This window comes from Xiphophorus maculatus, chromosome 3 (assembly GCF_002775205.1).
Source record: "Xiphophorus maculatus strain JP 163 A chromosome 3, X_maculatus-5.0-male, whole genome shotgun sequence".
NCBI classification, from domain to species: Eukaryota; Metazoa; Chordata; class Actinopteri; order Cyprinodontiformes; family Poeciliidae; genus Xiphophorus; species Xiphophorus maculatus.
In genome coordinates this window covers 32,069,001-32,082,751 of record NC_036445.1, presented here as the reverse complement: position 1 = coordinate 32,082,751, position 13,751 = coordinate 32,069,001, and the positions used below count along the sequence as shown (strand labels likewise).

At 40.3% G+C, this 13,751-nt stretch overlaps 1 protein-coding gene across 3 annotated transcripts in view; it reads left to right on the top strand.

Moving 5' to 3' along the window:
• The window catches only part of ascc3 (activating signal cointegrator 1 complex subunit 3), a 251,362-nt gene that overhangs the window by 16,971 nt on the left and 220,640 nt on the right, over positions 1 to 13,751 (top strand). For all 3 annotated transcript variants that reach the window (XM_023330521.1, XM_023330523.1, XM_023330522.1), the window contains exon 5: positions 8,852 to 8,969. In XM_023330521.1, coding sequence (XP_023186289.1) covers positions 8,852 to 8,969 — 118 coding nt within the window. The remainder of the gene's footprint in view (positions 1 to 8,851; positions 8,970 to 13,751) is intronic.

Genomic DNA, 13,751 nt, shown 5'->3' with positions numbered 1-13,751 from the left:
CTCGGGACCGGCCTCTGACTTGGGGCCGGCCTCTGAGTCGGGACTGGCCTCTGAGTCCTGTCGGGACTGGCCTCTGGCTCGGGACCTGCCTCTGACTCGGGACCGGCCTCTGAGTCCGGTCCAGCCCCTGGCTCGGGGCTGGTCTAAGACTCGGGGCTGGTCTCTGACTCGGGACCGGCCTCTGACTCGGGACCGGCCTCTGAGTCCTGTCCGGCCTCTGACTCGGGACCGGCCTCTGACTCGGGACCGGCCTCTGACTTGGGGCCGGCCTCTGAGTCGGGACCGGCCTCTGAGTCCTGTTGGGACTGGCCCCTGGCTCGGGACCTGCCTCTGACTCGGGACCGGCCTCTGAGTCCGGTCCGGCCCCTGGCTCGGGTCCGGCCTCTGACTCGGGACCGGCCTCTTACTCGGGACCGGCCTCTGAGTCCTGTCCGGCCTCTGAGTCGGGACTGGCCCCTGGCTCGGGACCAGCTCCTGGCTCGGGACCAGCTCCTGGCTCAGGACCTGCCTCTGACTTGGGGCCGGCCTCTGAGTCGGGACCAGCCTCTGAGTCCTGTCCGGCCTCTGAGTCGGGACCGGCCCCTGGCTCGGGACCGGCCTCTGAGTCCGGTCCGGCCCCTGGCTCGGGTCCGGCCTCTGACTCGGGACTGGCCCCTGGCTCGGGACCTGCCTCTGACTCGGGACCTGCCTCTGACTCGGGACCGGCCTCTGACTCTGGACCGGCCTCTGAGTCGGGGCCGGCCTCTGAGTCGGGGCCGGCCTCTGACTCGGGACCGGCCTCTGACTCGGGACCGGCCTCTGAGTCGGGCCGGCCTCTGACTCGGGACCGGCCTCTGACTCGGGCCGGCCTCTGAGTCGGGACCGGCCTCTGACTCGGGACCGGCCTCTGAGTCGGGCCGGCCTCTGACTCGGGACCGGCCTCTGAGTTGGGGCCGAGTTGGGACCAGCCTCCGAGTCAGGACTGACCTCCGAGTCGCCTTTTGGCATTTCAAGTTAGGAAAGCCCAAATAAATAGACATTTCCCCAAAATAAAACACCCCTCAACAATGCAGAGTCAAACACAACCCAAAGAAATAGCTGAAGCATTCGCAGAATACTATAAAAAACTATATCATAATACGGACAAAAACACTCAGGAAGATGTAACATCCTCTTTTTTCAAAAAGATTAATCTCCCAACTTTGTCAGAAGAAGAGTCGCTGGAAATGACCCGACCGATAACTTCACAGGAAATTATGAATGTTATTAAAAACCTCAAAAACAGCAAATCCCCGGGGACAGATGGACTGCCAGGGGAATTCTACAAAACATTTAGCCAAGAACTAACGCCAGCAACATGTAAGGTATTCAACTATGCACTAGCAGAGGGGGACCCCCCTAAATCATGGTCTGAAGCCATTATATCTGTAATCTATAAAGAAGGTAAAGACCCAACTATGTGTGAAGGCTATAGACCCGTGAGCTTATTATGCAACGATTTAAAAATACTAACAAGTATAATGGCAAAAAGAATGCAAAAATATATAGCTAAATTGATTAAACCAGACCAAACGCGATTTATTCTGGGGAGGCAGGGAGCAAACAATATTAGAAGAATATTAAATGTAATGTCATATACAAAATTTAAATCATTATCCTCCCTTTTAATTAGTTTAGATGCCCAAAAGGCTTTTGACAAGGTAAAATGGAGTTTTTTTATACCAGACATTATTGAGATTTCTATTTTCACAGCAATTTGTTGAATGGGTGAAAGTAATCTATAAAAATCCAAAATCCCGAATTTGAATTCATGGGTACTGTTCAGAATTTTTTGATCTCAAGAGAGGAGTTAGACAGGGGGACTGTCTAAACCCTCTGCTATTCGCGGTTAATATTGAACCGATGGCAGAAGCAATAAGACAAAATAAACAAATCCAGGGAATAAGAGACGAGGGAGGCGTGGAACATAAAATATCACTGTTTGCCGACGATCTATTAGTACTCCTAACAGAACCACCCCGGTCAGTACCAACTCTACTAGAAAGCCTTAAAGAATATGGGAATATCTCTGGGTATGCGAGTAACAAAAGTAAATCAGTAGCAATGATGGTATCAGGGGAATTCTCAGCACAGCTAAAAGATAAAGTAAAGTTCAAATGGACCGATAAAGGATTTAGATACTTGGGCATAATTATCACACCTCCAACTTCACAATTATTCAAAGCAAATTATGAGAAACTGAAGACCTTATAAAAGACCTAGAAAGATGAGAGATCCTACCACTGACCCTCGGGGGGGGGGGGGGGGGGGGGTAGAAACAGTCAGAATGAATATATTACCAAGACTACTGTTTGTATTCCAATCACTCCCAGTTTCCGTTCCTAACTCCTTTTTAAAGAGATGGATAAAAGAATATCAAGGTTTGTATGGCAAATAAAAAGGCAAGAATCAAATTTAAAATACTTCAGTCCTCAAAGAGTAATGGAGGGTTAGGTTTACCGGAATTAAAGAACTATTATTTAGCTGCTCAACTGAGAGCCATAGCTCTATGGTTAGCAAAGGATCAAGAGACAATATGGGTAGATATGGAGCAAAGAGCCTGCCCAAATCTGTCCCTAGAGTCACTGCCCTTTACAACAAGGAGGGTTCAAAGAAATCTCAAAATTCAAAATTGCTGGATTAAGGAAACGATTAACATTTGGTCAAGAATAAAAAATGAATTTAATTTCCCTGACTATATCATAAATTGTAAAAATAGCAAAGATTCCAGATTTTACCCCAGCTACTATGGATACAGGGTTTGAGAGATGGACAAAAAGGGGGACTGGTATTTATAGCACAGCTTTTTAATGGATCAATAATGAAATCTTTTGAACAAATCCAAAGGGAATTTAATTAACAAAAAACAGATTTTTACAGATACTTGCAACTTAGACATTATCTCCAGAATCATAGTGAATGGCAAAAAAATCTCAACATATATGACCAAAACTGAAGAAATTTTATTATCAATAGCAAAAGGTGAATCAACAACAGGCATGATCTCAAAACTATACAAAAGCCTGCAATATGAATCCAGTGTTAATAATAAGTAGGCCTGTCACTATAGCAAATTTTGAAAGAGGAAAAGGCCGGAAGAGACGATAATGCCGATAATTAAATTGACGTCGGTAGTTTTAATTTATCGTATGATTAATTGATTTATAACGACAGGCCTAAATACGATAAATTAAAACTATCGACCTCATTTTAATTATCGGCTTTATTGTCTCTTCCAGCCTTTTTCTCTTTCTGTTGATGACACTGAATGAAAAAGGCTCAACTCTGGTGCTCTCCACTCGGTTGCTCCATTACCATGGGGTACTAGGCCCTTGGATATGGGACTGGTGTCTGAGTCTGGTCTGCATTGCTGCATTGCAGTGAGAGTTGGACTCCGCCAAGGCTGCTCTTGCCTTTCCCTTACACGACAACTGGAGAACAACAATTCCTCTGTAACATTATCGATTCTGTTCATAACTTTTATGGACAGAATTTCTAGGCACAGTAATGATGTTGAGAGGATCCAGTTTGGTGACCTTATGATCGCTTCTCTGCTTTTTGCAAATAATGTGGTCCTACTGGCTTCAGCAGGTCATGATCTGAAGCTTTTCCTGGAGTGGTTCACAGCTGAGTGTGAAGCGGCTGAATTGAGGATCAGTGCTTCCAAATCCGAGGTCATGGTCTTGAGCGGAAAAGGGTAGAGTGCCTTCTCCAGCGCAGCACTATCATCAGCAAGCCATTCATTACCTGGACCCTCTGCTTAGACAGTGCAGATGCCCATGGTCTTCTCTGCAATGTCTGTCTCAGCCTCTCCGGATTCAATGTCCTGGAATAGAAAGAGGACAGAATGATGGACTTTGTGACCCTAACCTTGACCACCAAAATCTAAGCAGCTCATTCTTAGGCTAACTGAGTTAATATGAAGATATTGTTACTAGTCATTTTAACCGACATGAAAACCTTAAAATCATGAGTATTACCGTCACACCGCAGCAGAAAGCAGTATTACCAGCAACGTGACGGGTGGCGCAGACAGGCAGCAGAGCTTACTGGCACCATCAACCTCAGAGCTGAGCTTTTCTGGCGGCTGAACACTGCTGCTACTAACGTAAGTTAAATAACATCACCAACTACAACACAAACAGATGGCAGAGTGAACACGAGCCAACATTAAAATTCTACTGCATTTTTAGGAAAAGTAGTAACACTTTTACCTGTACAGCATTCATCAGCTGATACCATACATGTTATTGTTTACAAGTTTACAAATTTTGCGAATGTGCTGGATAAGAAAAGCCTATTCTGTCACTTGCCATCCGTAGATGCGCTGCCGCGGTAGAACGATCCGTTTAACAAAATGAAACCTGGAGAGGTAGATGTTAATTCTGAGTTATGCGCAACAGCATAGGAAAAAAAGCGCTGAAAAACCATTAAAGAACAACTCAAAAACACTTTTTTCTCTCTCTCTGGGTTAGCTACGCTACACACAGACTCATTGCCATAGCAACTGACAACAGCGCCACTTTACCTATCTGGATTCCATACCAACAAACACGCAAACGATTTCCACTCAAAAACAGACCATTCAGTCCGTTTATGTTTCCAGACCTGGTGTTTATTTTGCGTTTATTAAAAAGTGATGATCGTCTGAACACAGCGGTGGTTGATTAGCTAATTTGCTCTACTGGTGATCTGTCAGAGTTGGTGTGTGGGCTGCCTTTTTTTTTAAAACTGAACCGAAACACTAAATTCCGCTGCACATCAACATATTACATTTAAAAACAACCCAACTTGTGTTGACAGTTAGTAGCAAACCAATATTATTGCTTTATTGAGAATAAAACATCGGCTTGTGAAATTTGTATGTCAGCATTTTTTTAATATTCTTTAAAAAAACAAACAAATATCTTAAGTCTTCTGGAAATGCTTTTGGAATATTTACATGTGAGATCTTGGTCAAGATAAAGTCACATATACACCTGGGGGATAAGATTGGCTTCACATGTAAATATCTGCCGATCACTGATCTCCCAAAATTAAGGAAATCGGTGCTAATAAATCAACCGATTTATACTGGCTGATAAATCGGTGCACCCCTAGAATTCACTGCTCCCCCAAAAGGGACTGCGGCTCGATTTTGTGTTGGTAGTAAAAATATTGAGAGATAGTAAAAAATGGGTAGTAAAAGGCAGTAAATTCAAGTCTAGGATTCCTGTATAAACCCTGATTTGTTAAAGCTGTCACCATGTCGTGACAGTTTGCTATGAGACAGATAATCTGTGAAAACAATCAATCTCCTCCACTCCTCCCTGAGCTGCTACTGCTGTCTAAAGAAATGTGCCATTCTGACCAAAAACAACCAATCAGAACCAGGAGAGAAGTCTTAGTACTGTCAATCAACCTCATTCACTTATCACTAAATATGCTTACGGTAGAGAAACAACTTATCGTTATGAAACTTATCGCTAGTTACAGCATAGCACAGAGCAAGGGGAGGGAGCAGCCACATGAGATTGTGATTGACAGCTCTAAAACCTGCCTCCTGCCTCTGATTGGTTGTTTCTAGATCGCACTGGGAGAAAGCAGATTATCTCTCATGCCATACTGTCACAACATAATGACAGTTTTAACAAATGTGTAAAAAAATATATTTCTTATAAAAGTTGCATACTGTAGCTTTAATTTCACTTAGGAGAGTGAAAGAGGGACAGGGTTTAGAGCTGCTGCTGACTGACTCATCTGTTAAGTGTGGTAAAAGGCACAGGGACAAGTTAAATATATAAATATCTTGGTCATTTTTTCCTTCATTCATTGAATGCTAGTGAAATGGAGGCAAACAGTAGTCTGTAGCTAAGCTAACTGTGCTAAATGATTGATAATGGTAGACACAGTCTACCCACCACTCGGAGCACTGGACTGTAAATTGACACTCTTGTCTTTTTCTCTCTATATCTCTCTATTTTTTTGTTTTTTGAAAACCTAACTATTATTTTTCTTAGCAGCATAGTAACTGTCACAGTTGTTCTCGTCTTCCACTGACTGCTGCTGAACACTGTCAAGGGCTCCAAGCAGGAACAAACCATTTCATGCAGATCAAGGGGGGTGTTCAGGGCAAATATAGATGTGTGCTTTTTGGTCTGGGAGGGGTAACATTTGAATTTTACTTTTACAAAATGTTTGACCCACGTCATGTTCGACATGTTTGAAATCAAAATGTTTGACTTCACTACTAATGAACTGTTTTAAACTTTTGCCTTTTATTATCTTCTTTGAATAAAATAATGAAAATTGCCTTAACATTTTTTTCTCTCACATTATTCAAGTATTTTGCAAATAGAAACAAAATTAGGTAATCCTAATTGACCTAAAACAGAAAAAGTTTATTATTTCACATCAGAGTGGAGAAAGTGTCTTTTTATATAGTGTATGTGAATGCCTGGTTTCAATTGTGTATGCAGGAGTTGAGTCCTAAGCAATCTAAATAGACTGCTTAGCATTATAACTCTCATAGCAGTTGGAATAAGCTACAGCTCATAAAAACAACCTCCTCTCTTATTTGAAATAGTTTTTTTTTTATTAACTGTTAAAGTTTTTTTTATCATTAAGTTGTTTTTTTATCCTGCTTTTATTTGTATATTCTCCAAGGTATTTATCTTTTCCAACCATGTTGCCAGAATTGTACAACTTAACCTGCTTACAGTTGGTTCCAATGTTCGTCACGTAGTTGACATTTGGGAGTGAACTCTCCCACTGATATATTTTAGATGTAGATGCAGTGTGTGTGAGAATGAGTGGGAGTACACCTGCAGGCTCTCTATGCATCTACCTCTGTGTGACTCCAAAGCCAACAGTAAAGCTAAAAGGCTTTGCACTCTGTAACATTAAAGCTAACAATAAAATAACTCCGTCCTTATTATTTCTTATTGGTATCCCTGGGAAGCTGACATTTTGTGGTAGTCACAGAGCTTAACATGGGAGCAAAAACGTGGAGAGCCATCAAGCTACATACAACATTTAAAATGAAAACAGCATTTTGAAACTCTATTTTAAAATAAACTTTTGCATTTTAAAAACTATTTTTAAGAATAGAAAACCCATCAGATCTAACTTCTGAGATAGACATATCTGTAGATGTATTTCCAGGTAACACCTCACACTTCTTCTGTGTCCAAATTGACCATTTTTTTCTACTTTCTTCTTCTACTAATGTAGAAGATTTAAAATGTACGATTGAATCTGATGAACAAATGATTAATGATGTTTTGATGGTTGCAAATAGATAATGAGAAAGACAGGCTAATTAAAAATTTTATTTGAAAAGTCCAAGCTTTGTATTTGTTGTGGTAATTACTTAGGATGTAAGGTGTTTTGAAGTGGATATTGTAGTTTTGAGGTGATCTCAAGGTGCTCCTGCCCTGCCTGTTGGGGATTTTATTCCAATAATGCCTTGGCCTTTTTCATATACCAGCTAAAAAATTGAGAAGGTGAAGCTGAATAGAAATATGGCAGGACACTCATATTTCCTCTCCTGACCTGTAGCCTTGCAGATGTGGAGTTATTGCACCGGTGATGCTTTAGAATTGCACTTGCCTGTAGGATGTCATTTGGCCAGAATCTATATGAAATAACTAGTTTGCTTATCTGTCCCTGCGGGACTCTCACCTAATCAGATAACTCCAAGTAGATAATTCACGAGACTTCATACAGAAGGGAAAATCATGCCTTGTGAACAGGGGAGGCCAAATTACTAATCTCCATGCCACCGATTGAGCAACACGCCTCAGCTCTAAAAAAAAATAGGAAGAGGGCCACATGGATCGTGGAAGAAAACATTTGTAGTTGTAAAGAGGTCTGTCTCAATATCACATTTTGCAATTCTTTTCAGTACTGGCACCAATTAATCACAAATTGCAAAAACAGTTTTAAGATACTACTTTTGTGTTTATAAAAGTCAGTGTAAGTGAACGTGGCAGATAGGGAGTGGAGGGCCACTAGGTCCATCTGAATTGATTCATGCTCAGTAAGTATGCGCCAATTTCCTTAATTTTGGAAGATTGGTTGATACCTATATGTGAAGCCCATCTTATCCACCGATCTTATCTACATCAGCAAAGGTCTAACAGTCAACCACTGCCCTCTTCTGCTCTGTACTGATAGAGGTCTTATTGACAGACCCAACCACCAGGTCATGTCTGCACATTTGCAGTCACCCCACTGTTGCCAACTCAGCGACTTTCTTGCTATATTTTGCGACATTTCAGACCAAAGAAATTGGTATTGGCCAAAATTGGCATTGTTCTCACTGCATTTACTCAAACTCAATCTTTTAAATAATCAGCATTTATATTGAGCAAAATAATTGGGATCACACACACACACATATATATATTTAGACAGTTTAAGTCCAAATAAAAGCTAGAATATATCCATATCTATATGTCTAGAATTTTCTGTTGTGCAGATTTAAAAGACTATAAAAAAATCTTTTTGAAAGTAACCCAAAGAAACATTTCCAGGTATAAACTATACACATTCATATTAACTGTTCTTTAACTAGAATGAACAAATAGTTTCTTTGCTGAGCATTTAGATTAATGCTGTGGCTCTGCGCAGGATTTGTTGTTGTTTTTCTGTGAGTCTCTAAGTGCCAGGTGGCCATGTTTGTGAGGCTAAGCAGTGGAGCATATTCTGCAAAGGGCGGATGGTAATTACCAGGTGTTCAGCCTTGGCAGAAGTACTGTGTTGGTTGTTGGTCACCATTGGATGTGTTTACATGTTTTGATGTGTGTGGCTACAGAATGTAACGCCCCTTCCATCTCTTTTTTTTCCTCAGCTGTTTGAACTGCTGGGACCAGAGGGCCTAGAGATGATATCCACCCTCCTGCAGAGCAGAACAGCTATTGTTGACTCCTTTCTCTCCATCCCAAATGAAAAGACAGGATACCTACCAGGTGAGACAACATGGCAGTTTTGGGATCTGATCTGTTCTTACGGTTTACATGAACTTTTTCTCCTATACTGATGCACATATGGTACTGACATGTTTGCTGTCATTTCAGTCATCTTGAGTGAATTTCATTTTTACTTCAAAGCCTGTCTTGTATGGCATTAATTCTACCTAATGCCATCTTAGATATTTATTTTATGTTGGATAGAGGTGATGTTTTATAATGTGACTAGTTAGACTATAAGTTCAATCTTCATACTCTTCTGTTTTTGCACAATAGAAGCATGTGTAAGTCATTGTTTGTTTTTCATAACAATTAGAGCTGACCTTGGAGATCTCTTTAAAGTTCACAAAACATTTGGAAAGGGTTTTGTCCCATTTTTTGTTTGTTTGTTTGTTTTTTAAAATCTTTTCTTAATGTAGTTTTAGTGGAAATTTGGCACAGGCCAGTTGCACTAATCCTCCAAGCTATCTAAATTTTCCCACCAAGGGACAATAAAGGCTATTTCTATTCCGTTCTATTGTGCAATAGGGGTCTAGTTATGACTGTGAATGACTAAATGATTGCTTAGGGCTTTAATAATAAGACTAGTATTTTAGACAAAAATGATTAAACTAGGGCACCACTTGATTATCAAGAAAATACCCAAATAATAATAACATAATAGAAATTCTGTCTCTGTTATTGTATATATAAATACCTGCCTGATAAGGCTTTGGTTTTAAAATAATAGATGAAGTCTAGCACTGACATTGTCTGAATGGCAAGATACTATGCATGTGTATGGTATAAATATAGACATATGGTTTGGTGGGGATTGGAACTGTAAATAACAGACTTTTATGTAATTCAGTATAATGAAAAAGCACAGCAGACCAAAGTTCAAAGTAGCATTAAGTTTTAACTAGCAGGTTACCAATCATTATGCTTCCTCACTATTCTCTACTTTTGCACTTATGATTAGGTATAGAAAGAGCCATTGTGAAGGTATATTTATCTCAGCAAGTTACAATTATCACTGATTCCTTTTCAGCTTGACCAATTAACTTGACCGTTTTGGAGCTTGGAATTTATGCTGTTGCTCGCTTTTCCACCATCCGGAAGTCTGTCAGTGATTTATGTTATGGTAAATAGGTCAATTGTCAACCATTGACAGGGTCAGTGATTACATCAAATGGGGTGTTGTGGCTCAGGCATAATGTTAAACTCCACATATTATCAAATACAACCTAAAGCAGTGTAATAGGTTAGCTGACCACGTAGATGATGTATTGGTTGAAACATTTAGAACAAAATCTAGGAAACACAGAAGATAAAACAACACTTTTTCAATTATCTCAAGGAGACGGCAAAAAAAATATCATAGTAGTTCTTCATCAAGCAGTTAGAACAGCAGTCAACATACAGACTGCTTTGTGTTTCCTTCGTCTCCCTTTTTCTATAATCAACATTTATATTTTATCATTAAGTAATTTTATCTAAAGGACTTTTCAACAGAGGAAATCACATTTTAAGCATATCACAATACCAATCCACTTTTAGGAATACAGATGCAAATTATTCAAATAGACATGGTGAATGTGCTTCCTGCTCTGTGCAGAGCACTGATTAGGACTGCATATCTGTCACTGTGACACAGTTACTGAACGTTGTGTTTACTTTATCAGCAACTTCCCGATTCTTATCATAATTTATCTTCACTACTTATTGTGGGCTTTTTTATTTCTTATTTTATTGTGTATTTCATAAGGACAAATACAAGAAACGTAGATCAAGACAATCTAATTTCTGTATCACACTGTATATAGCTATGACTAATTCTCAACACCTGTCACGAGGACTTTTAAACCCATAAATGAAAAGTTAAGCTCAACGGTAAATACTAGTACCGTACTAGTTCTAGTAAGTAAGTAAAATTTTGAAAAAGTGATATTAAACAATGTATTTAAACTACTGAATCAAAAACAATTACAATATTTAAAATGAATACAGTACATTGGGTGCATTCATTTGAATGTGTGGTTGTGCAGGTTGGTTGTCTTTATTCTCCTGCTCTGAGTCAGATTCTGGCTCCAACATGTAAGGTTGGACGGACAAGTCTTCCGTTGTTGATATAGTTGATATAAACTAGAATAAAAAGTTTCTCTGCTGGTACATAATCGTATCACTGCTATCAAACTATAAAAATGGCTGAACAGGGTGGAGTGGAATACTCTGAGACGTGGAGGGGGGCAGGGTGTGAAATGTCTCATTCACGTTTGAAAAACACAGCAAAACGAGAAGATCTAAAACTCATCAGAACAAAAGTTATTCACTTTGAAAAATGCTTGTTTGGTGGAGGTACGAAGACATCTGTACCAAAGTGGTCAGGTTCTTTGGAGACAAAGGGAAGGTCTTCTCTTTGCAGCTGTTGCCAGGTGAACGGAAACCTTTGGGTTTAGGGGGATTTGCAATCTTTCGACGTGAGTGTTTCTTCTTGGACTTCTCCAAGATGCTCAGAATCTCGTTGTCAGTGTCTAGACACATTTCTGGTGAAGGAGGGGAGATTAAAGACGCTTTTTCACTAGCCTCCCTCTAACTGGTATGGCCTCGGTCTGCCTCGGCCAGATTTGTTTTCCATGAGCAAATCCAGAAGGTTGTAATTATATTTACATGCATAGCAAAAATAATCAGCTGCTCTGGGCGTTCATCATAATGTTTGGGTCAGCAATGATTTTCTGTAAGACAAAATTAAATATCTGGGCTTATTTTAATCCATCAGAACCAGAACCTGGAGGTTCTCCGATACTTTGTGTCACTGCAAACATCAGCAGAGCATTGAACACAACTGCTGCTGCTCATGTCTGCCCACAAAAGTGAGGAACAGACCGGATAATGGAAAAGCTCACTACCTGGGGTAGAACTGAACCGTACATTAACCGGTTAGTGCTCGAATTGCCAGTGGAAAAGTGTCTTAGGAATTCAGGACTGGAAAAGTCATACTCAGGTTGACTGGTCACTCTGAAGGGAAACTCGTTGATCTGTGCTTTGTTTGTCCATTGAAGAGAATTCACTGGGAGTGTTGCAAGGGCTCTTGGGCAAATCATCATATGTGGTCTCCTCGCCATTATCAGCACAGTTTTTTGATGCTTTGACTGATTCAAAAGGAAACAACAATCCCTTCTTTATTGTAGTGTGTGAGAAAACTTCTTTTCTGGTTTCTCACTCCAGGAATTCAGACCAAAGCATTGTGGTTTTATGATGAGATAATACTTTATTGAAAATTTGTCCCAGCGTAGTAAACAATAAAAATTAGAATAAACAAACATACAACAATAATAAATAGCAACGAGCAGTGATAGTCTTAAGGACACACGCATATCAATATATATTCAACACACAGCTCTAGAGACTATGTATGTCTTATAAAGTCCGATAGCGTCGGGCAGAAAGGACTTGCTGTAGTGTTCTTTAGCACATTTGGGTTGCAGTAATCTTAAGCTATGTCTGCTCCTCAGGCTGTCCACCATACTGTAGAGGAGATGAACGGCATTATCCTTGATAGCTTCTTCTTCAGCAATCTGTCTCTCATCACCTCTTCCAGTGAAGCCAGCTTGATCCTTCAACTGACTCAGCCTTTATCAGTTTAAGTCAGTTTGAGTCTTTCATCTTCATTGCAGCACACCACTGCATTGATAATGGAACTAGCCACTTGTAGCATATCTGTAAAGATAACAAGATACTATAATATATTTTAAATCAATGTAAATGGTTGGTGACCAATAAGGTAAATGGGCTAGTTTCTCAGAAGATAGTTGTGACTCATGAAGGAGCAGAGACTGAAGATTTGCAATTGCGAGTGCCACTGTATTCACAGTGGGAAAAAAATGTACATATTTACAACATCAGTGAAAAAAACATCTAAATGGCCATATACAATTTACAAAACAGAAAGGAAAACAGAATTAGTCAATCCCACAGTTCAATAATTAATAAACCCACACATGCTTCAGTTCCTTAACCCCAAGCTGGGGTTGGTGAGAGGTCCCAGGCAATTCAATGCTGAAGTGCAGGTCATGAACTGGAAAAAGTCAGAGATCAGAGTGGTAACAAACTTGTTTGCTGGCTGCAAGGAACCTCCTACCAGCCTGGCAGGAGAAGCAAATGTCTTCACGCACTACAAGTGCAATCCTTTTTAAGGCCCTAGACCTGGACCTTCAGCTCACCATCAAACCTGGCCTGAATAATTTATTTTATGCACCAAATAAATTAGTTAACATGTAGTATAAAACAAAAACTAATTTAAACAAGTGCTCAATAAATATTTAAGGCGCCTTATTGATCATCAGATGGTCATTCAAAGGACTCTAGATTTACATAGCAGTCAGTAATTTAGCAGCACTGACACACAACAAACACTCAGCGACATCAATGAGCTAACCGCTAGGTTACACGCAGAAACACTCACCAATTCCGCTGTTTATATCTCACACAACCGGGTTTTTTCAACTCATCTCAGCTCATGGTAGTTGGCTCCCATAGTTCAGCACATTTGTGTGAATATCGTACAGAATTAAGGTGAAAAAATTACACAACGCTTAACTGACCTGCAGCTCTGCTCCTCTCAATGCGTCCTAATGTTTCACATTCTTCTGCTCCAGCTAATATGCCTAGCAGATAGGTTGCTGTAGCACATGTGATCCCTGATACTCAACAGCGATTGGCTGTTCAAGTCTCGCGAGAATTTATAATAATATGTTAGCACTATTGCAAGATTTACTGTGGGAACATAGAGAGTGGAAGAAC